This window comes from Atheta coriaria, unplaced genomic scaffold, assembly GCF_025399875.1.
Source record: "Atheta coriaria isolate IRGN ID8LTWV9N9 unplaced genomic scaffold, Caltech_Dcor_3.1 hic_scaffold_6_pilon, whole genome shotgun sequence".
NCBI classification, from domain to species: Eukaryota; Metazoa; Arthropoda; class Insecta; order Coleoptera; family Staphylinidae; genus Dalotia; species Dalotia coriaria.
In genome coordinates, this window is record NW_027045448.1 from 6,705,355 (window position 1) to 6,730,405 (window position 25,051).

Below are 25,051 nucleotides of genomic sequence, written 5' to 3' on the forward strand. Positions count from 1 at the left end.
TAATTTTGTTGTTTTTTTTTCTTAAAGGAGGTGATCCTGCAGTAGTATGTCCGTCAGGAATGTTTCAATGTCCAGAAGGAAAGTGTATACCCTCTCTGTGGGTGTGCAATTACCACAAGGATTGCGAAAACGGCGAGGACGAGCTGCAAAAGTGCCGTACGTATAAAGCAATTTTCGATTCATTATATTCATTTCAGCCGTGTAAAACTTTTTGTATATTTATTGATATTCCCTATGCCCTGGCTTCAAAATGCCAAAAAATGTAGATGCTATGTTAAATATGTTTTTGAATATGTATGTATTACGCTCGGGAAACTTTTTCGCGTTGCATTTGCACGAGCAAATCACGCCCGATTCAATATTGCGCGCGGGTGGCGGCAGGAAAAGTCGGAAATATATCAGAAAATATCGAGTGGTGTGCCGGTGTGCATATACGGGCATTCGACGGGAAAGAAAAAAATGTATAAATAAAGCACGACCGGAATCAATATATGTATACCTACTTCTCCTGCAACATGCTCCTCGTTCACTTTTGCATACAGTTTGCCCTCTTCGACAACATGCGCAAAGTGGCTGCAATATAATGGAGCATGAAAATCAACAGGGCTCACAGGACAATGTGTACGCGCGGTCCGAGCACGATATCAAAAAGTACGAGTACGTCGCGTTCACGTTTCGCCTGATTTATGCACGCGCGGCGCGAAACAATTTGCCCCAAAACTGAAAACGAAACTGTAGCGATATTCCGGTGAAAATCAACCAACCGGAATGAAATACCCAATTTTCGATAACAGCAACATCTTCAATCTTCAATATAAAATTCTTGCATTTATCACGATTTTATACTTTCTCTCGCAAAGTTTTTGTATTACGAAGAAATTTATTGTTCATTTCAGCACCGCCCGATTGCGACCAGGGTCAGTTATCTTGTCGGCAGTACATCTTTAACAAGACTTACTGCTTTCCTTCTCATCATCGCTGTGATATGCAGGTCGATTGTGTCGACGGGTCGGACGAAACCGATTGCGGTAATGCAACCCTTCAATTCTCGATAACTCAATTTTGAAGGATAGTTCTTCATTCATGTTTTCTTTTGTTTATTCTGCACTTTAGTGTATAGAAAATGCCAACAGGACGATTTCCACTGTGGTAGTGGTGGCGTTGGTCCACAATCCAGTCCTTGCGTGCCAAAGGAGAAGCGCTGCGACGGATACTACGACTGTCGGTCTAAAAAGGACGAAGAGGGTTGTCCAGGTTTGTCCTGTTCGTTGGATCAGTTCCGCTGTGCCAATGGCCAGAAGTGTATTGAGAGTGCGAAGAAGTGTGACCATCATGCGGATTGTACAGATAACAGTGATGAAATTGGTTGCAGTAGGTTTTTTCTTTTACTTGTTGACTTTTCCGTGTTTAACATTTAAATTTCGCTAGATTTTCCGCCCTGTCATGGTGGACAGTTTCGTTGTGCCAATGAGCAATGCATTCCCGGCGGCTTTCACTGTGATGGTTACAATGATTGCCACGATAACTCTGACGAAGTGAATTGTACAACGATTCCATGCCAGGATAACAAATTTCTGTGTCCGAAAGGTGGGCCTGGTGGTAAACCGAAATGTATCGCCAAGAGTCAACTCTGCGATGGAAAGAATGACTGCGAGGATAATGCAGATGAAGAACAAGCTTGTTGTATGTTTAATTGTGTTTTATAATATGACATTTGATATAATTGCTTGTATTTTCATATTTACAGCTCATCATTCGTGTCCATCTCTTGGCTGTGAATACAAATGCCAAGCGTCACTCACAGGCGGTGCTTGCTACTGTCCTGATGGTCGCAAACTTGCACCTGATAATAAAACCTGCGTGGATCGCAACGAATGCAACGAATGGGGTTTCTGTGACCAATATTGCTCCAACACCGATGGTAGTTACAGCTGTGCTTGTGCAGTAGGATACGCCAAGCAAGATAAGAACCGTTGCGCAGCCACCAATCCTAATGATATGATGCTTTTCTTCGCTCATGATAAGTCAGTTTACCGAATGAATTCACGCGGGGAAGATGTTAAGGTCATTGCTAATACGACGGGTGCCAGTGGATTAGATTATCACTTCGGTCAAAATCTAATCTTTTGGAGCGACATTAAAACGAAGAAGATTCACGTGCAACAAATGAATGCTTTACCAAATAGTTTTCCAACTGTGCATGAACTACACATCTCTCTACCAGGATCTTGGATGCCGTCTGCCATTGCTGTGGATTGGGTGGGTGATAAACTTTATGTTGCGGACACCATTGGTCAAAAGATTGATGTTTTTGAGTTGACTGGAAGGTGGCACGCCATCGTGCTCGGATCAAATTTAACCAGTCCTGTAGACATTGCTTTGGATCCACTTTATGGGTACCTATTTGTTGCTGATAACTCTCAAGTTGTAAGAGCTAACATGGACGGAACTGACGCACACGCCATTGTTTCGGAAGCAGCGTACAAAGCTTCCGGTATTGCTGCAGACATAATTGCAAAGAGAATATTCTGGTGTGACTCTTTATTGGATTATATTGATACCGTTGATTACAATGGAGAAAGGCGCTTCCAAATTATCCGCGGGCAATCGGTACCTAATCCATCTAGAATTGCACTGTTTGAAAACCGAGTCTTCTGGACGGATGGTACCAAGCAAGGCATTATGTCAGTTGATAAGTACGAAAGCTCCAGTAGTATTCAATCGATTTACAAGATGAGAGACATTCGTGAACCTCGTGGTATTAAAGCGGTGCATCGGCTCAATCAAATTAAAGCAAGTAATCCATGTGGAAATAACAATGGGGGGTGTCAACATCTTTGCATCAATACGAAAACAACATCCGGGTTGGGTTATAGGTGTGCGTGCAACATCGGTTGGCGTTTAACTGAAGACGAACGCAATTGCAATTTGGTGAATGATTTCCTTATGTATTCCCAGCAAAGATTTATCAAGGGCAAGGTTCTGGATCCTGTAATTGAAGGGTTCAGTGATGCAATGATGCCAGTTGTTTCCCGACGCGCTCGTTTTGTTGGTTTAGATTTTGATGCTAGAGATCAACAAATTTACTATTCCGACGTGCTGCAAGATGTTATCTATAGGGTACACCGCAATGGCACAGCTAAAGAGATTGTTCTGGCTTCCCAAAACGAAGGTGTCGAGGGTTTGGCCGTGGATTGGGTGTCAAAGAATCTGTACTACATTGATAGTCGCAAAGGAACATTAAATGTCCTATCGATGCGGAACGTAACTTATAGAAGAACACTTCTGAAGAATTTAAAACGACCAAGAGCTATTGTGGTACATCCCAATAAAGGGTACATCTTCTTTTCGGAGTGGGACAGACCCGCGAATATTTCCAGATCGTTCAGTGACGGCTCCAATTTGATTGTGTTTAAAAACGTTACCTTGGGTTGGCCGAATGGTTTAGCCATTGATTTCGATACTGATAGATTATATTGGTGTGATGCTCTATTGGATCACGTACAACATTCAACATTAGATGGCACAGATGTAAGGACTGTAAGTTCAAGGCTAATCCGGCATCCATTTAGTATTGTCATCTATAAGAACTTTATGTATATTACTGATTGGAGATTGGACGCCATTATAAAACTGCACAAAATCACTGGAGACCATGAAGAGACTTTAGTGAAAGAACCACAAACCAATCGTCTTTACGGTGTGAAAATCTACAGTGAAGGTGAACAAAAAGTGGATCCAATTCAACCCTGCCGTATTAATAATGGTGGTTGTCAGAAACTGTGTTTCGCGATGCCTAATAAAATCGGTAACGGTTTGATTGCCCAATGTGGTTGCCCATATGGAGAAAGATTGAATGGTGACGACAAGACTTGCCAAGCTGATCCTAACTCTGAACCACCTGTGCAGGCGTGTCCGAACGCGTGGGACTTTACTTGCAACAATCAAAGATGCATTCCGAAATCGTGGGTGTGCGATGGCGACAACGATTGCTTGGATAATAGCGACGAAGAACAAAATTGCACTAAACCAACGTGCGGTAGTAATGAATTCCAATGCAAATCAGGTCGTTGTATTCCGATGACGTTTAAGTGCGATGCGGAGAATGACTGTGGCGACTTTAGTGATGAAACGGGCTGTGTTAATGTAACCTGCAGTTCCACTCAGTTCCAATGCGACAATGGCAGGTGTATTCCGAACACGTGGAAATGCGATGCTGAAAACGATTGTGGGGACGCTTCTGACGAGGGGGATTCCTGCGCGGAAAAGACTTGCGCATATTATCAATTTACATGTCCTCGCACAGGGCATTGTATTCCACAGGTACGTTTTGCCCTGATTTAAAATTGAAAATCTTTTAATTATGTCATTATAGAGTTGGGTTTGTGACGGTGACGACGATTGCTTTGACAAACAAGACGAAAAGGATTGCCCGCCCATTACATGTCTGGCTAGTCAATTTAAATGTGCTGATTTACGGCAATGCGTGCAAGAATCTTACAAATGTGATGGAATTCCTGATTGTAATGATGGGAGTGACGAATTGGGATGTCGTAAGTTTATTACTTCAAATTATAATTATTATTTTTTAATTTTACTAAATTTTTAATTTTATTCAGCATCAATTGCCCCTGATCAATGCAATCAAGAAAAACAATTTAAATGTGAATCATCTGGAATCTGTATTCCTAAATCCTGGCATTGTGACGGAACTCCTGATTGCGATGACAGATCGGACGAACCCTCATCGTGCGGAGAGATTTATTGCCCAGCGAATTTCTACAAGTGCAACAATAACAAATGTGTCTTCAAGGCGTACGTTTGTGACGGCAAGGACGATTGCGGTGACAATTCCGATGAAGGACATGAACACGCTTGCACCCGACCACCGTTCCGTTGTCCCACTGGCCAATGGGCGTGCCCAGGCATCACGGAAACCTGTGTTAATCTCACCAATGTATGCGACGGCAAACCACAGTGTCCCAATGAAGCGGACGAAGGATCCGATTGCGATTTGTCTGAGTGCGACCATCAAGGCGGATTATGTTCGAACGGTTGTAAACAAACGCCGACGGTGAGTACACATAATGGCGGATGCACTTCGAATAATGTTTTAACACGCCATGTTGATGGATTTATAGGGCCCGCTTTGTCTGTGTCCGCCTGGTGAACAACTTAGCAAGGATGGTTATAATTGTGAAGATATTAACGAGTGCATTCCAGCGGGTTTGTGTTCTCAGACTTGTACCAACACCAAGGGATCATACTTCTGCGGATGCACCGGCGGGTACATTCTGGAACCCGATAAACATTCATGCAAAGCATTCAGTAAGTTTAATTAAAATAATAATAATGCTAGAATTTATTAGTTTATTAATGTATTCTAAATCTTAATCTAGATCACAGTGCGGCATTCTTGATCATCTCAAATAGACATTCCATCTTGGTTGCTGACCTCAACGAACAAGCTCTGGAAAGAGTTCCATTGATAGTTGAAAACGTGGTGGCGACCGCGTCTAACATGCACACGGGTACCATTTTCTGGTCGGATATGAAACTGAAGAAAATATCACGATTAGATCGCGGTTTTGACCCGATTGACGTAATTAATACTGGGTTGGATCTTGTTGAAGGATTGGCCTATGACTGGGTTGGTGGTAACATCTACTGGTTGGACTCGAAACTTAATACGATCGAAGTTGCAAAGGAAAATGGTACAAATCGTATTGTTCTTGTTAAGGAGAACATCACTCAACCACGTGGTATGTGTTTGGATCCGAGTCCTGGTGCTCGGTGGATGTTCTGGACTGATTGGGGAGAGAATCCACGTATTGAACGTATTGGTATGGACGGCACTAACCGCTCTACCATTATTAACACGAAAATCTACTGGCCTAACGGATTAACTCTTGACACTGCAAATCAACGCGTTTATTTCGCTGATTCAAAACTTGACTTTATTGATTTCTGCTACTATAACGGCAGTGGACGCCAACAAGTTCTTGCTGGAAGCCATTACCTTCTACATCCTCATTCATTAACCCTTTTGAAGACACGCTATACTGGACTGATCGACAACTTAACAGGGTATTATCAGCACACAAGTTCAAGGGTAATAATCAAACAGTGGTCTCGCATTTAATATCGCAACCTTTGAGTATTCACGTACACCACCCATCCTTGCAACCCATATCAGAAAATTCCTGTGCCAATGCCCCGTGCCAACATATTTGTTTACTGTCACCAAGTGCCCAGAATGGTTACACGTGCAAATGCAAAGCTGGTTATCGTTCGGCCAGTGATGGTCGTTGCATCGAGGAAGAGTCGGCGTTCCTGATGGTAATGAAAGGTACCCAGATCATTGACGTCTCTCTGACACCAGGTGATGTCACCACCGGATTCCTTACTGCTATAGTTGGAATTGAAAATGGTATCCAAATAGATTACGATAGGAAAACCGATTCGATCTATTGGATTGAAGGAAAACAAGATGATGATGAAAATTGCACCATTTTCACTACACCTTACGGAGGCGGTAACAAGACGCAATTCCTAAGTGCGAACTCCGGTATGGTTGGATCCGCATCTGTCATTGCCTTTGATTGGCTCGGTCGCAATCTCTTTATCGGCAACCGTATGGCTGGCAATCTTGAAGTTATAAAAGTTGATGGTAAACTTAAATACCGTTCAATAATAATGTCCAACGATGGAATAAATACATCTATTGCGTCACCAAAAGGCATGTGTGTTGATCCCACGGAAGGAATGGTGTTTTGGACTGATGCTGGTGGTCACGGTGTGCCGCAAAAAGTGGCACGTGTCAACATGGACGGTTCTAATCCGATGATCCTTAAAGAAATGCCCTACCCTGAATCGATCACGATGGACATCGAAAAGAAAATGTTGTACGTTAGTACCCCCCATCCTGCAGCGGTCTGGGTGATGGATACAACCGGAAGAGACGCCCGCGTACTGCTTGCAGAGCAGAATGACATCTATAAACCCAAAGCGCTCGCAGTTTTGGATAGTCGCCTGTATTATTTAGATTCGTCTTATGAAAAGTTGGCTAGGGTTGACCTACCACAAGGCAACAACGAACGTATTATCATCGAGAATGAAGCTGATCTTAAGACCTTTACGATTTTCAAGAAACGATCTTTAGTGGACCATCCTTGTCTGCAAAACAATGGCGGTTGCAGTCACATTTGTTTACCAGCTCCAAACCGACACAGGAACTGCGCTTGCAATATCGGCTACAAGAAAGAAGATGACATAAACTGCGTGGCATATAAGACCTTTGCGGTAGTTGCACAATTAGATATGGCTAGAGGTTACAGCCTTAAGGACAGCGCTGAAGCGATGGTACCCATTTCAGGACAGGGACATCATATCTTACATACGGATATACATTTTGCTGATAACTGGATCTACTGGGTTGAGTTCAACAGAGGTACTTGGAATGGTATCTTTCGTATTAGACCCAATGGCAGCGAATTGCAACCCATTATTCGGGATGGTATTGGAAGCAATGGTATCCGTGGAATTACAATTGACTGGATTGCTGGTAACCTCTACTTTACAAATGTTTTCCCACATGAGAACTATCTGGAAGTTTCGTGGTTGGACGGATCTAACAGAAAGGTACTGGTTAAGACAACAACAGATTCGCCGAGAGAACTGGCTGTGAATCCGTTGAAACGTATGCTTTATTGGATTGATTATGGACAATACCCGCGTATTGGTAAAGCCAACTTGGATGGTTCCAATTGGCAACCATTGGTCACCTCAGGTATTAGTAACCCACGAGATTTAACCGTCGACATGTTGACACACGATGTCTACTGGGTGGATTCTAAACTAGATATGATTCAAAAGATAAGCTGGACAGGAGGTTCACGACAAGTCATTCGAAGAAATCTGCCTAATGCTATGGGTATCGCAGTACACATGGGTGACGTCTATTGGGTGGATCGTAATCTGCAGACCATATTCAAAGCATCCAAACTGGTTGGAAACACTACTCTGCCGACCAAAGTACGAACCAATCTTCAAAAGTTGAGAGATATTGCTATATTCGATATAACAAATCAGCCATCTGATGATACCAACCCGTGTTATAAATTGGGTAATGGCGGATGTGATCAACTATGTTTTTCGTTCCCTCCTGATGTATCAACACTTAACAACCCGATGAATTATAAATGTGACTGTGCTACCGGTAGACTGGCTGCTGACGGTAAACGCTGCGAATTCTTTGATGAATATCTCGTGTTCTCAACACGCACTGAAATTCGTGCCATTGGTCTTGACCCTAAACAAACATCAGTTCCTTTCAAATCCATTTCTAATTTGACCAATGTTGTGGGCATTGATTTTGACCATGCTGATCAAACTATTCTTTTCACACAAATTCGTCCCTGGGCAAGAATTGCTACAATGCCAGCAAAATCACCATCAGTTGATTCCATCACGAACATTATCTCAAAGGGAATCAACCCCGAGGAATTGCTTATGACTGGACGCAAAGAAGGTTTATTGGACCGATTCTTCGAATCATAGCATCTACGCGATGAATCTTGATGGATCTGATTTGGTAATGATTGCGAGTGGAGAGACCACGCGCCATTGTGATTGACCCTTGTAACGGAACTCTTTTCTACACTGACTGGGGCAAATTTGGTACATCGGGCAAAATCTTCCGCACAACCATGGCTGGCTCACTTAAGAAGGTCATCGTAGATAAAAACTTAGCGCAACCCTCTGGTCTTGCTATAGATTATGATGATAACATGCTATATTGGACCGATGCGGTTAGAGAGAAAATTGAACGTTCCGATTTGAATGGTAACAATCGAAAAGTGCTTATTTCAGCAACGATTTATCCGTTTTCGATCACCGTGAGTGGAAATTATATTTACTGGACCGACTTGCAGCTTAGAGGTGTCTATCGGGCTGAAAAACATACAGGTGCAAATATGATTGAAATGGTCAAGAGATTAGAGGATAGTCCCAGGGACATTCAAGTGTTTTCAACTCTGAGGCAAGCGTGTAAGGTAAACCCGTGCCATATTAATAATGGCGGTTGTGCGAAGAGTTGTCATCCTGGTATTAATGGAACTTCTGAGTGCAAGTGTGATGATAACACTAAACTCGTCAATGAGGGAAGGATGTGTGTTCCCAAGAACAACACCTGTGACTCGAGCAAGTTCTACTGCGCCAACGGGAAGTGTATTAGCCGCATGTGGTCCTGCGATGGAGAGGATGATTGTGGGGACAACAGTGATGAAGACACTAATTATTGCTGTAAGTATTTAATTGCAGAATTTTCCAAAAATATACCAACACTATTTGTAATGTTCTTATATAGCATTCCATTCATGTTCTCCCAATGAATTCCGCTGCAACAATGGCCGATGCATATTCAAATCGTGGAAATGTGATCATGAGAACGACTGCAAAGATGGTTCCGATGAGGTGGACTGCGAATATCCCCCATGTGCGAATGGTGAATTTACGTGTGCCAATCACAGATGTATTCCGATGACACAAGTCTGCAACGGTATCAACGATTGCAAGGATAACGTGACTTCTGATGAAACCCACGAACGTTGCCCGCAAAATACTACGTGTCCTGTGAACCATCTTAAATGCGAGAAGACCAATATTTGCGTAGAACCTTACTGGCTGTGCGATGGTGATAATGACTGTGGTGATAATTCTGATGAAAACCCTCTACACTGTGCGCAAAGAACTTGTCCACAAAATAGTTTCCGATGCCCGAACCATCGTTGCATTCCTGCAACTTGGTATTGCGATGGTGACGATGATTGTGGGGACGGTGCCGATGAACCCCCAGAATACTGCAAGAGTGAAGGTCGCACTTGTTTCGGGGACCTGTTTACTTGTGACAACGGCAATTGCATTCCACGAATTTACATCTGCGACGGTGATAATGATTGCGTAGATAACAGTGATGAAGATAGTCGTCATCAGTGCAATGACCGACGGTGTGATGACGAAACTGAATTCACATGCGAAGCGAATAAAGCGTGGGGCAGGGCGCAGTGCATTCCTCGAAAATGGCTCTGCGACGGTGATCCAGATTGTGTCGATGGCGCTGATGAGAACTCTACGCTGCACAGTTGTGCCACACCGTCGCCCTGCTCAGAAGATCAATTTACTTGTGCGAATGGGCGCTGCATCAACAAAGGTTGGCTGTGTGATCATGACAATGATTGTGGTGATGGTACTGACGAGGGTAAAGAGTGCAACTCTAAATACAAAACTTGCTCGTCTTTGGAGTTTAGCTGTCAGAACTTTAAGTGTATTCGCAAGCAGTACAGATGCGATGGGGAGGATGATTGTGGTGATCATTCAGATGAAGTTGGATGCAGTAAGTTTTTATGAAACATCAAAAATTAGTTTGATTAACTGTGTTATTTCAGAAAAAGATAATAGCACCTGCAAAACTCCAGGAGAATTCACATGTAACAATGGGCAATGTATTGACTATCAACTTGTGTGTAACAAAGTTCCAGATTGCGCCGATGAATCTGACGAACCTGCCCATTGTAATGTTGACGAATGTGCCAAAGTGGAGATCCACCAATGTGGCCACAAGTGCGTGGATACACCCACTGGTTTCTACTGTGAATGCAACCAAGGATATAAGTATGTTCCTCTAATCTTAATTTATTAATTAACTTCAAACACTAATTTCTTATTATAATTGTAGACTGCTCAACGACAATAAAGCCTGTATCGATATAGACGAATGTATAGAAACTCCTGGTGTGTGTTCTCAATACTGTTCCAATACTCCAGGCGGCTACTACTGTAAATGCAACGACCAATACTACGACCGTCAACTGGATGAGCATACTTGCAAACGAAAAGACAAAACCGAACCCTGGTTGATCTTTACCAACAAATACTACATTCGCAATATGTCTGTTGACGCGTCTGTTTACAACCTCATGCACCAAGATTTACTTAACGTTGTCGCCATTGATTACGATTATCAAGATCAGAAACTTTACTTTGCCGATGTGACGGCTAAAACAATATTTAGGTCGAATATAGGTGGAACTGGAGAGAAGGAACCAGTCATTCGTCATGACTCCCATGGTTTAGAAGGAATAGCTGTTGATTGGATTGGACGAAAATTATACTGGTTGGATAGACATTCGAAGAATCTGGATGTAGCGGAACTGGATGGCACGAAACGCAAAACCTTAAAAACTGGTATACCTGATCCGAGAGCACTAGTTGTGCATCCTGGCACAGGATATTTGTACTTTGCGTCGTGGCATCTCCAAGCTTATATTGGAAAGATTGGTATGGATGGATCAAATTTTACGAGAATCTTAACGTGGGAGGATGATATTGCTTGGCCAAACGCATTGACGATCGATTATTTCACTGATAGAGTATACTGGGCTGATGCTCATTTAGATTATATTGCATTTGCTGATTTAGAAGGCCGTCACAGACATATCGTACTCTCCGGAGACAGTGTGCCTCATGTATTTGCGCTGTCATTATTTGATGATTATGTATATTGGACTGATTGGAATTTGAAGGCAATTAGCCGCGCGAATAAGTTCACAGGCAAGGATTTGACCGTTATCAGGAACACAACGCATAGACCGTATGACATTCACATTTACCACAGTTTACGGCAGTTGCCATATACTAATCCATGCGGTACCAACAATGGCGGATGTTCGCATTTATGCTTAATTTCACCACCGCTAGCATCCAGTTATCTTAACATTGACGGATATGGTGACGAAGGAGCCACTGGATATAAATGCGTATGCCCCAATCAGTTCTACTTAGCTAACGACCAAAAGACCTGCATCGCCAACTGCACCCAAGGTCAATGGACCTGTGGTGGCCACGACGAGAAGTGCATTCCGTGGTTCTGGCAGTGTGATGGTGAAAAAGACTGCAAAGATGGATCGGACGAACCTGCAACCTGCCCACCTCGACAATGTCGCGCAGGAACATTCCAATGTAAAAACGGTAATTGTACTCCCTCGGCAACGATCTGCGATGGTACCGACGATTGCGGTGATGGCTCTGATGAACAAAATTGTAACATGCCCTGCCCCGAGCTTGAATTTAAATGTCGGTCGAACGGCAGGTGTATATTGGACTCATGGAAATGCGATGGTGATGCGGATTGCAAAGATGGCAGCGATGAAGACCCAAGCATATGTCATAAAAGAGCCTGTGATCCCGATACCGAATTCTCTTGCAAAAATGGACGCTGCATTCCAAAGTTGTGGATGTGTGACTTTGACAATGATTGTGGGGACGATTCCGATGAACCTGCTTACATCTGCCGACAAAAGAACTGTACAACAGGATGGCAACGTTGCCCAGGCAGGTCTAACTACAGGTGTATTCCAAAGTGGTTGTTCTGTGACGGTAAAGACGATTGTAGGGATGGTTCTGATGAATTACCACAATACTGTCCCAGTTGCAACTCAGACACGGACTTCAAATGCGCGAATAATCGTTGTGTGCCAAAACAATGGACTTGCGATTTTGCTGATGATTGTGGTGACGGCTCTGATGAAACAGAAGCTTTATGTAAAGGAAGTTACCGCGAATGTTCTGAATCTGAGTTTAGATGTAAAAATGGAAAGTGTATATCAAACCGCTGGCGCTGCGATCATGAAGATGATTGTGGCGATAACACCGATGAAATGGGCTGCAGTGGTTACCAATGCAAGAACAGGACCTTCCAGTGTTCATCAGGACATTGCATTGCCTCTTACTTCCGGTGTGATGGTGACCGCGATTGCCGCGATATGTCTGATGAAATGAATTGTCCTCCAAGATACCCAGGCGGTCGTTATTGTCCGGAATCACGGTTCCAGTGTGATAACCATCTTTGCATCAGTCAAGCAGATCTTTGTGATGGTGCTGATGATTGCGGTGACGGATCCGATGAAGCGCACTCATTGTGTACGGATTTTAATTGCGATACTCTACGGCGATTCCAATGTGCTAACCACCGATGCGTACCCAGGTACCAACTTTGTGATGGTGTTGATAATTGTGGTGATGGCTCAGATGAAAACAACATGACTTTATGCGCCACTAAACACAAACCGTGCAACGGCCAAGTAGAATACCAATGTGCTAATAAGAAATGTATCGATAGAGCGCAGGTATGTGATTTTGCGGATGATTGTGGAGACGGTTCAGACGAACTTGGTTGCCATCATAACAGTGTTTGCTTAGATAGCAACCGAGGTGGTTGCGATCATCAATGCATGAACCTTACTGACGGCGGATATATCTGTGTGTGCCGCTCAGGTTACATAATCTCAAAAGAAAATAGAAAGAAATGCCAAGATGTGGACGAATGCGCTACAGGAACACACCACTGCTCACAAACGTGCAGTAATTTGAACGGCACCTATGGTTGTTCGTGCAAGGCCGGATTCCAGTTAAGTGATGGTCTTTCCGGTGTTTGTAAGGCCGAGGAAAGTGAAGTGACTCTGTTGTTTGCTAATGGCCCTGAGATCCGTGCTTATACTCTCCGTGACCAAGACGAAATTGATGTCATCAGTGAGGAGAAACGCATTGAAGCTTTAGATTACAACCCCGATTCAAGCATAATCTTCTGGGCGGATAGCTATGATAAAACCATCAAGAGGTCGTACATGGTCAACGCATTGAATGGACAGGTCAAAACAGGATTTGCGCAAGATTTGAACATGAAAGGAAATAGTAAGCCTACTGCGGTCGCGATTGATTGGATCGGAGATAATTTATACTGGACTGAGATAGACCGTGCTGGATCCAAACCTAAGGGACGTGTTATGGTTGCCAAGACAGATGGACGTTACCGAAGAGCTGTAGTCAACGTAGGGCTTGAAAGTCCAAGCTCGCTGGTCGTTGATCCACAATTAGGAAGAATGTTCTGGTCGGATTCTGGCTCCGCACCTAAAATTGAAGTGTCCTGGATGGATGGCTCAAAACGAAGACCTTTGATTACGGAGAATATCCGACACCCGACCGGATTGTCTATCGATTACTCTATGGACCATACGTTATACTGGGTTGACACAAAATTGAATACTATTGAAACAATGAAATACGACGGATCTAACCGAAAGACCATCTTGAAGGGAGAAGTATTAAAACATCCTATATCGTTGGATGTGTTTGAGTCCAGTCTATATTGGGTCACAAGAGACACTGGCGAATTATTACGTCAAGATAAATTTGGTCGTGGTGTACCTGTTATCATTCAAAGAGACCTGGTGAATCCATCCGGTGTGAAAGTCTATCACAATTTAAGATATAACAAAACAATTTCAAATCCATGCATGGATAACAAATGTTCACATCTTTGTTTGTTGGTACCGAGTGGTCATAGATGTTCTTGCCCAGATACGCCACAAGTGCCAGCGCATCGCGGAAAAGCTGAGATATTATGTGACGCGGCGGCCGAACGCCCAAGACCATTACCCAGAATCTGTGAGTGTCAAAATGGCGGTGTATGCAGGGAAACCGACACCAATAAATTGATGTGCGAATGCCAAGAGGACTTCAGTGGTACTAATTGCGATGTGCATACAGCACATAGCAGATTCAGCGGCGGAGGTAACACAGCCGCCATCATCATTCCAATAGTGGTTATCTTGTTAGTTGTTGGTGCTGCTACTGGCGTTTGGTTCTTTATCAGAAAGAGACCATTGTATGTATATTTTAAATCACGAACCATCAAGATTTTACATACTTTTTATTGTTATAGTGGAAAGGGAAGTTTAGGTAGTTTGTCCAGCAGTCAGACCGTGTCATTCCGACAGGGTACCAATGTGGAATTTGGACCTAATACCTTTGGAGGTAGTAATGGAAGTTCGGTAGAGCCGATGGATGTTGCATATACGCTAGATCCAGTCGGCAATAAAAACAGGGACTTCCACAATCCCATGTATGACGCGGTTCAAGGTGGTAACCCAGATTCCACTGGTAATGGTAGTTCAGGTAAAATATGATTAACGAAAAAAGAAAACAGAAATATGTAACTTGCTTATAATTTTCAGCTTTATATGAAGTACCAGTAGATGTGACAAAATCAAAATCCGATACGTTTACGGAACCACCAAGCGCCATCTTGGCGCCGTCGAGCGTCATCCACCGCTCTTCGCCGCAAATTAACATCCGGCATCGCGAGCTGGATCCGGCACATGACACCGGCAAAGATACGCAGAAACTTGTCGAGGAGGACTGCTGATATCGGCTCAAGTACGACCTACCGACGCTGAGCTATTTATACAAGTTTCTACTCACGCATTATGCGAAAAAGTGAACAAAAAAAAAACAAGAAAAACGATGCTCGTTCATCTTTTTTATATAATTAACTAAAATCTAAATCTAAATTTTGTTGTGACCACTCTATTGAAGAATGATTAAGTAATTAAGTAAGTAAGCGAATTCCTAATTATGTTTAAATTTTACGATTACGTATCTGGAGGATATCATATAGACAATTTATATTTTTATGCAAAGATATTTGAGTTTGATACCAAAACAAAGACGCGATTATATCAAGAGAGAAAACTGCGTCTCTTTAAAACTCGCAGCGATTATGATAAATGCAATACTTTGATGCTAACGATGACGTTGATGAAGGGTGCGGATTGAGTAGAAGATGAGAAATTATTTTTATAACGAGTTATTGGTGTGCTTGTGAACATTTACTAAAAAATTGCCAGAGTGTGCAACTTAATATCAGACACCCGGAACAGATATATCAGCTTTTCTTTAACTTACAATGGAAAATAATAACCAAAGTGCCATTTCAAAGAAAGCATGAAGCACGCAGTGAGAAAGCGCGACACGAACGAGAGAATCCAACAGCAATTCTTCCATAATGTAAGATTATGTAAATATAGCGTTATAAATTTAGTGTGTAATATATTAATGAATACAATAATAGCAGGGATGAGCGAACAAAGCTAACAACACAAAAACATTCGGGACAAAAACTCTACTTGTTTGGAGAGACTGCATTACATTCCAATAAACCTAAAACAGTTTTTTAATTCTAATGATATAAATACTTTTTAAATTTTACGCGACTCGTTGGTTGAAAAAAAGTGGAATAATTTGTTTATTTTGTTTTATATAATATTAGTTGTATCTATGCATATATATTTAATAATTGTTAAATAGTTGGCTCTATATTTTATCAATGTCATATCTTCAAATCGATGTCAATGTCGCAGAGGGAGGACCGTCCATGTAAAACGAAAGGGAAAAAACAACTACAGCGCGTCTTTTTTGCATAAAATGGCCGCCAAACAGCAAACATGTAAATAAATCTGTTATTATGAGCGATGTGTTACATGTCACGTACAATCATGTGAAACGATCGAGTTTAGTAAATTAATTGTACTTATTGTGTGTATCCGGCCTCATAATAATTGATTGCTGCGCGCGCAACAACACATAATTATAAATTTCGGGGGATCAAAGATGTATGTTTCTTTTCCAGTAAAATATAGTGGTTGTTTTATATGGCGATTTATAAATGTGTTTTGTCACTTATTGCAAATTTCGGTTCATTTTAAATTCTTTACACCCGTAGTATTAAGAATGTGAATGTGAAGATGGAGTATAAATTCAAATAACGCGGCTACAGTTTATTTACGATTAGACGGCGCTGTACTCAGCAATACCAGACCGGGTGCTTATAATTCTATAAATCAAGCCTAGCTGGCGTTAGAATGCACATAATTCAGTGTGAGATTACGCGACGTGGTGCAGCAGGTTTTGTTTTTATCTGTTTTATTTATTTGTTTACGTCCTTGAGACAGTATGCCGTTGGAACTCACACGCTGCAAGAAACTTAAGTGTCTTCCACTCGCGCAGTTGCGAATGACTTTCGCCGTCGCCGAAACATACCTGCGACGAGTAGAAATTGCTAGTATGTGCTCTGGTCGATTACTGTGTACGAGTATATTTATTTCGCGAGTTGTCATGTTCCAAGTTGCCTTGTAATAATAGTGAATGTGTTGTTATAGTGCGCAAAATGTTAGAAAACGTGAAATTATTCTCTCGGATGTCGGATGTCTTGGATTTCAGACTATGTCGGGCGCACATGTTACTCCGTAAGTAAGACATATCATTCAATGTGTATAAATCATGTTTAATAGATGTTTTTACCTAAAGGTACTTGATATGTAGTGTCGTGCAAAATGTTTTACATAGTATTATTTTGTTACAGTACTTGCCGTAGATGTGTCGAAGACGACTGGTAAGTAAACAATTAAATAAAGCTCAGGCAGGCTCGTACCGAAGCATCAAATGTGATGTATTTGTTATTCGAATAACTGCGAATAGGGCGAAAAACTGTGATTAAAAGTGCTAAAAATTGAAATTTTTCAAATTTGACGACTTTTTACAATTGCGAATATCTCGTAAACTAAAACGATAGAAAGGAACGAATCGCAGAGTCTTAATCTATGGACAATTCTCTATCAAATAAGCTAGTTAAATTGGATATCTAAGAGATGAAATTTTAATTCATAAGAAAAAATGGACAAGGGAGGGTGCTTGATAATTTTTTCGACGTTTTTTGATAGTGAATATCTTCTAAACTAAAAGCGCTATAATCCAAATGAATTGCAGATTATGAAAGAGTGGAAAATTCTCTATTAGATTGGAATATAAAATAATTTTTAAAAAATAATAGAAGTAGTGAAAGGAGATATTGCGACAAGTTTTCAGTTATTTGTTTAATGTTTACGTTTGATTTTATTGAATTTGGCTTGTGTACACATACATTCAAGACTTGTTTTCGTTTTTTGCAGTTGCGTGTTATCATATATGTTTGTGTGTGTTGCTCCGCGCAATGTTACCTGAGGCAAACAGTACTCTGCACGCTGCTGACATCAACGGCGATATTAGGTAAATAGTTTTATTCTAGCCGTCGGACGGCTAATTTGGTGATTCGCGCTGTATCGGATCAAATACTTAATGGTATTTAGAGTGAATTAATAGTTTTGTATACTGTTTCCGCCGGTGCATGTGCTAACTTCATTATGGAATATACATATATTCAACTAGATATTCAGCTACACATACTGCGGTGCAAGTGCCTTGCCAAGTAAGTTTCCATATTGTCGAGAAGATGTGGGTTGTCATGTATTGTCTTTCTGCGACGAATTAAACATAATGAACTGTCATTTTCCGCGATATTGTAAACTAAACGCGATAGAAAAGTATGAATTGCAAATTCTTAATCTACGGGAAATTTTTTATTAGATACCATACAAAAATCGAGAAAATAAGACTCGTGTTTATGAATATTTCAGTTGTTATTTTCTCATTGACTAAAAGCGGTAGAACGAAACAAATTGAAAATATTCGAAATTCGAATTCGAAATATTCGGAATCTGCTTCAGTAATTGCTTTTCGAGTTCCGCTGTCAAATACTTTGGTAAGATACATTATCCAAAAATTTGTTGATTTTTTGGAAGTTTAGGAAGATCTCTTCCTGCAATTTTAGATTGTCTTCTAGAATCTAGTTGTTATTCTTTGTATTCCTGTTTATAACATTTTTACTTATTTTATTATTCATGACATCCTGCCTTTATTAGTAATAGTGAATAAACATTGTTTTGAGTTGCGCGCAGCCAACATGCAAAATGAAACAACCTATCTCCAGGGTCGCGTTCACCAAGCATATTGCAAACTGATAGTGACCGCGTGTTGTCGCCGTGTACTGGGCACGCTGCAGTTTTATTTCGAACGCCGGATAAATCGGGCGTGTTCATCACAACTAGTTCTGTTTCGTCCGATCATAAATAGGTATATCGGTTTATATTCCACAAACAATTAACGGCATATATAGGAATCGGGCGTGATCCGGAGTTTTGCTAGTACGATTGCACGCGTTAAATGTGCATCAATCGCAGATTCATCGTTAGTTCATTTGTGCTCGCGTGTGGTTCCGTCGGCCGTCTCTGATTATTTTTCACCTGTGGAATTATACAGAACTCAATTTTGGAATAGAACTTGTTGGTTCTCAATTAGCAAATATAGCCATGTAAGTAAAATTAATCAGGAAATTGTCGTTTCCAACACGGTTTGTGTCACAAGTTTTCTCCAACAAAACAAGATAATCAATCGCGAATCTTTGTTTCCATTACGCGTAACACTAATAAACCGTAGCATTAATTTGCTAAATCTATTTGCATTTCATCAACAATTAACGTGTCTTAGTGTAAATTTATTGCGACCCGTCGACCGTCGGCTAGCATCTCAGCGGGACTATTAAAAATATATTACATTTTATTATAAATTGTTTTCTTTGTATAACATCCTGCCCATTTATGTATCCTGGTATTACGTGAAAAATAGATTGTCTCTCTAGTTTTGGTCCTTGTCTTTCTTGAACTTTGGATTTTCTTTCTCTAACAATCTGTGCATTCCTTTTCATTGCGTGAACATAAGCTAAACTTGTAGGTTTTGGTTGTTTCTTAATTGCAAGTTGCAAATATCTGTTTGAGGCACTCTGTATCTTAATTTGCTTGTCATCCATGCATAAATGAGCTGTATTTGTTGTTTTGGAGTGTCTCGTTTCGATCTATGAATTTTCTTTTTAGAACACCCTGTATATCAATTTTCCTTTATGTCACGTGAAAAAATAGCCATATTTGTAGTGTTTAAAAGTTTGCCGTTGACGTATATTCTAAAGTGAAGTTATTTTCTTTTTGTGACACCCTGTATATCAGTTTCCCGAAGCCTCGAGTGAAAAACGAGCAAAATTTGTAGTGTTTAAATGATTTTCTGTTTTAATATTAATTTTTTTATTTGTAACACCCAGTATATTTGTTCCCATTTTCCATCACCTAGAAAATGGACTATTTGCTAATTTCTTTATCCCGGCAGAACTGTACGACGTGGTACTAGCTTATATGTGCGCGGCTATGCAGCTCGTAAGTCCTGTCTCAATATGGCGGCATGTATTCTGTTGACTTGTAAAATCTAAACTTGTATTCTATTAATAAAGAAATAGTAAGATATATTGACTTCTTTGATTTGTGTGTTCGCCTACTATCATTTCAGGAACAGGTCTCTAAGAGAGTTCCCTCTCTCAGGGGATGATCCCCTCTATAAATATTGTTAAGGTAACCTGTATGATTTGTGAACTCCTTCTTTCATTTCAGTTACAGGTCAGAACTTGTAAGAATATTTTTAAGTGTCACCTCTCTTGAGGCGACTTAAAACTTGAAATATTTGAACAAGACCTTATAAGGATTGTCCTTATAAGGAGTTCCCTCTCTTTAGGGGTGATCCCCCACCATAAAAATTGTTGATATGCCTGATAATTTCGGGGATGAAGCGCAGAGACATCGTAGCTGTAGGTTGGGCCGGGAGCAATGGACACATCGAAGCAGTGGGCCTCAGGCGCTCTGGGAGATCGACCTGTGACTGTCTTATAACGACACGTGCCAAAAAATTTAAAAATCAGATCCACTCCTGTTTCTGCTATCTCCTCCTCTTCTCTACTCTGTTTCTCTTCCTTCTGTCTTCTACTCTTCTTCTCTGCTATTCCTTCTTCTACTTCTCCTATTTCTCTGTTCTCCGTTTCTCGACTTACATTCTTACTTCTCTTATTGCCTTTACTTGTATTGCAACTTCTCTTATATTTCGTTGCAATTCATATATGCAACCCAAATTACACCTGTTATTTTTATATTTGAGAAAAATGCCTTCTATAACTGGGGATCGAACTATCGATCTAGGGTATAGCAGCATGTGCTGCACACCTGAGAGCCACGCGGCTTTCTTATCAAATATTATTCGTTTCTTCTATTTATGTGTTCATATCTTATGATAAAATAAAACAACAACATACATATACTATACCGCACTATACTATGCCGTACTATGGTATACTCTTAGAGTTGAACATGACTTAATGCTAATCCTGAAAACGACTAAGAAGGGACACATCTAAACAAGAATGTGAAATTAAATTATCCTTTATTGACTGAATTATTTACAATTATTATAAAGCAATAATATGGTGCCTGTAAGATTTAAAAAGTTAAATAAAAGTAAAATTCTACTTGATGTTACTTACTCCTTTGTTCTTCTATCCGTAAAGTACTAAAGCGCACAAACACGTTTCCGCAAATTGTAAGTTGAATTGATGATACGCACTTCGTTACTATTCCACGCGGATATCACAAATGGAAAACTTGTACTCACATCAAACACATAGCCACCGACGGACGCCACGCACGCACCGCAAAGGATTACTCAAATCACTCGTTGTGAGCTACACTGAGCTGTTACTACTAAATTTCTCTGATGGTCAACCGATTCTAGTATTACTACAGAATTAACATATTAAGAAACGCGTAAAATCGTCACCTTGTTTGATTAATGAATAAAACACGTGCGCACCACGAGGCAGCGCTCAACTGACTAAGTCGGACTAAGCGGGTAAGAGAATTGATAACCGATCCGCAGTTGGAGGGGCATTCTTCTACCTGCGCACGATAAAAATGCTATTACAAATATATTGCAAGTTATAAAATAAAGTTATCAGCTTACAAACAACATTATTTGGAAGAAAGGATTTTAGTAAACGTACTGTGGAAAAATACGACATTTGTGGATTCCGCTAGTATTAAACACAAATAATGTATATAACACTGGTATACAATTTGAATACTTGTGAAAGAATGGTGGTTCTACGACATCGCGTTCGCCCGCAAGACACCTAAAGCAACCGAAAATTAAAGCGAGCAAAAATCAAACTTTATTAATTTTTCGTTTTGTTAAACTTAAAAGTTATGTATAAAAGTGACATGCGCACCGCAACTTTATGCACCAAAAACTAAACAAAAATGAAGTAGGATTTCAAACCAAATCGACGGAAGCGCCATCTGGCCGTGGCGCCACAAATCAAAATAAATAGCTGACACTAGCGCCATCTAGGTGTGACGGAACTAAATATATTAGATATCCTGATTGTGCCGCCATCTAGTTTTGGGACCGCGAACTCGAAATAAATTACTACGAAATCTGTAATGCGTTTGCTAATATTTAAAATAACTGATTTAATTTACATTTCAATGTATGAAACATGAAAATTATTTACAAAAATAAAAAACAATTTCTATACTTACAATATTATAATAGGACCGTTGTCTTAAACATTTCGTCCGCCTGCTACACATAAAACAACCAAAAATTAGCATATCGAAGCGGCGCCCCTTAAAGTCCGGCGCCCCTGGGCGGTCGTCCAACCGCGCCATGCCCTAACGCCGGTACTGCGCAACGAGTACAAATGCGTATACACACAACTATCAATATAACTCACGTTACGGAATTTTCTCGCAATAAATTTCGATACAGGGAGATACAGAATTAAATTCCGCATCTAATAAAATTATCCCGAACTTACTGTAAGACCGCGTATACACACAATTATCAATTTAACTCGCGTTACGGAATTTTCTCGCAATAAATTTCGATACAGGGAGATACAGAATTAAATTTCGCATCTAAGAAAATTATCCCGAACTTATAGGAAGACCGCGTTCGCGTGTTACAATAAAAAAAAAACTACAATTCCTAGCGCAACGAGTACAAGTGCGTATACACACAACTATCAATATAACTCGCGTTACGGAATTTTCTTGCAATAAATTTCGATACTGGAAGATACAGAATTAAATTACGCATCTAATAAAATTATTCCGAGCTTATAGTAAGGCCGCGTTCGCGTGTTATAATAAAAAAACTACAATTCCTAGAGCAACGAGGACAAGTGCGGTAACACACAACTATCAATATAACTCGCGTTACGGTATTTTCTTGCAATAAATTTCGATTCAGGAAGATACAGAATTAATTTCCGCATCTAATAAAATTATTCCGAACTTATAGTAAGACCGGGTTCGCGTGTGATAATAAAAAAACTACAATTCCTAGCGCAACGAGTACAAGTGCGTATACACACAACTATCAATATAATTCGCGTTACGGATTTTTCTAGCAATAAATTTTGATATAGGGAGATACAAAATTAAATTCTGCATCTAACAAAATTATTCCGAACCAATAGTAAGACCGCGTTCGCGTGTTATAGTAAGAAAACTACAATTCCTAGCGCAACGAGTACAAGGGCGTGTACACACAACTATCAATATAACTCGCGTTACGGAATTTTCTTGCAATAAATTTTGATACTGGAAGATACAGAATTAAATTCCGCATCTAATAAAATTAATCCGAACTTATTGTAAGACCACTTGGACCGGCCAAGTGCGAGTCGGCGCCCCTTAAAGTCCGGCGCCCTTTGGCGCCATACCCTAACGCCGGTACTGGTTATACATGTTTCACCACGAGGGCATCTACAGTAACTGAAGAAGTTAAAAATTTCTAAAAAAAAGCAAAGTATCGCAGCTATTTTGAGGTACGTATTGAGCCAATAAATGTTTGTCGCGTAAATTAGAATGAAAAATATAATTAAATTATAAACTTACGAATTGTTGTATTCATCAGTCACCAAAGAACAGCAAGTGCTGTAATTTAAAGAAAAGAAGTTGAAAGATTTCATAAGATTTGATAATAATATAATCATACATTAGAGAAAAAAATACAATATCTCATATTATTGAGTTAAAAGTTACTTACACAAGAATAATGATGAATAAATCTACATGGATGCGATTCTAAATCCGATTTATTTAGCAACTGACACCGAACCTTGTAACTTGCATAAGTATGCACACGAAACGCAATCAAATATCTATCAGTTTTGTTCAATAATGTACATTAAACGCGGAAATAATAAATATCATTAGCCTAGTAGCTACAATTAAATAGTCGATTGATAATCAAATATAACGCAAATTAAAAAAAAAAACAGAAGTCCGAATAAACAATACGAGTTTCTCAAAACACGTCTGGACCAACCACCGATCGACACGAACTGGCTGCAACGATAGCACATGCCGTAGCCGCGCAAGCAACGGCGCGACAGTTTATGATAAAAAAGTAAGAAATTCACAAAATCAACGGCGACCTTGTGCGCAAATTGCATTTGGTACCACACATATATGCGATTTGAACTACACTGCTGCAGGCGGCAAATGGATGTGGCATGAGAATATGACAACGACGAATAAAAGAAATCTTCTAATTTTACTCGACTTCCTCAAGAACTAAACGCGATAGAACGGCACAGCTTAATGATTCTTAAACTTTTCTACAAGATAAGCTCCATTATTAAGAAATCTAGAAAATCAAAAAATAATTCAGAAGAAAAAATGGGCTTCGTCATGTGTGTTCGATGATTTTCGATAACGAATATCTTCCAAACTAAAGAAGATAACAACCAGAAAATTGTTGATTACAGAAGAATGGAATATTCTCAATCATATAAAAGTTAAAAATAATTTAATTTAATGAGGTAAAGGGTCGAAAAACGCGACTGAAAGCGCTAAAAATTGAAATTTATCAAATTTTGACGATTTATTTTAATCGCGAATATCTCGTAAACTAAAAGAGATAAATAGGATCTGATCGCAGCGTCTTAATGTACGGATTATTCTTGACAAGATAAGCTAGTTAAAACGAGAGATAAAATTTAAATTCTTAAGAAAAAATTGCTAAGCACCCCCCGATACTTTTTTTCGACGATTTTTGATCATTAATATCTCTTAAACTAAAACCGATAGTTACCAACGAATTGTTGATTATGAAAGATTGGAAAATTCTCTATCAGATAAAAATATAAAATAATTATATTTTCTACAGTAAAAGGTCGAAAAACGCGACTAAAAGTGCTAAAAAGTGACATTTTGCAATTTTTGCCCATTTTATTCAATCGCGAATATCTCGTAAACTAAAAGAGATAAATAAGATCTGATCGCAGCGTCTTAATCTACGGACCAATCTCCGTGAGATAGGATAGTTAAAAGGGAAATCTTAGAGATGACATTTTGAGTGTTAAGAAAAAATAGCCAAGGGGGGGTGCTTGATACTTTTTTTC

At 40.2% G+C, this 25,051-nt stretch overlaps 2 protein-coding genes and 1 long non-coding RNA gene across 4 annotated transcripts in view; 2 read left to right on the plus strand and 1 right to left on the minus strand.

The window, feature by feature from the left end:
- LOC135793292 (low-density lipoprotein receptor-related protein 2-like) overlaps positions 1 to 16,562 on the plus strand; it is a 57,950-nt gene extending 41,388 nt beyond the window's left edge. Inside the window, 18 exon segments of the mRNA XM_065304189.1 lie at positions 28 to 156; positions 897 to 1,028; positions 1,114 to 1,371; positions 1,429 to 1,683; positions 1,748 to 4,323; positions 4,376 to 4,553; positions 4,620 to 5,074; positions 5,142 to 5,328; positions 5,400 to 6,041; positions 6,044 to 8,497; positions 8,500 to 8,523; positions 8,526 to 8,601; positions 8,603 to 9,303; positions 9,368 to 10,393; positions 10,446 to 10,671; positions 10,736 to 14,722; positions 14,780 to 15,012; positions 15,072 to 16,562. Coding sequence (XP_065160261.1) covers positions 28 to 156; positions 897 to 1,028; positions 1,114 to 1,371; positions 1,429 to 1,683; positions 1,748 to 4,323; positions 4,376 to 4,553; positions 4,620 to 5,074; positions 5,142 to 5,328; positions 5,400 to 6,041; positions 6,044 to 8,497; positions 8,500 to 8,523; positions 8,526 to 8,601; positions 8,603 to 9,303; positions 9,368 to 10,393; positions 10,446 to 10,671; positions 10,736 to 14,722; positions 14,780 to 15,012; positions 15,072 to 15,262 — 13,730 coding nt within the window. The 3' untranslated portion in view covers positions 15,263 to 16,562.
- A 123-nt stretch (positions 16,563 to 16,685) lies between these two features.
- On the plus strand, positions 16,686 to 18,098 carry LOC135793299 (uncharacterized). 2 transcript variants are annotated; one of them, XM_065304200.1, is made up of 4 exons: positions 16,686 to 16,981; positions 17,055 to 17,141; positions 17,258 to 17,287; positions 17,844 to 18,098. In XM_065304200.1, the coding sequence occupies exons 1-4, from the start codon at positions 16,849 to 16,851 to the stop codon at positions 17,942 to 17,944; spliced, it is 351 nt and encodes a 116-aa protein (XP_065160272.1). In that variant the 5' UTR covers positions 16,686 to 16,848; the 3' UTR covers positions 17,945 to 18,098. The 2 variants fall into 2 exon arrangements, with proteins under 2 accessions (XP_065160272.1, XP_065160273.1); XM_065304201.1 differs by having other exon boundaries at positions 16,686 to 16,957.
- A 3,977-nt stretch (positions 18,099 to 22,075) lies between these two features.
- On the minus strand, positions 22,076 to 24,651 carry LOC135793240 (uncharacterized). The gene is made up of 2 exons (XR_010548586.1): positions 23,692 to 24,651; positions 22,076 to 23,579 (listed from the first exon to the last, which is right to left on the minus strand). It is a non-coding gene; the product is annotated as an uncharacterized lncRNA (long non-coding RNA).
- Between the last annotated feature and the right edge of the window lie 400 nt (positions 24,652 to 25,051).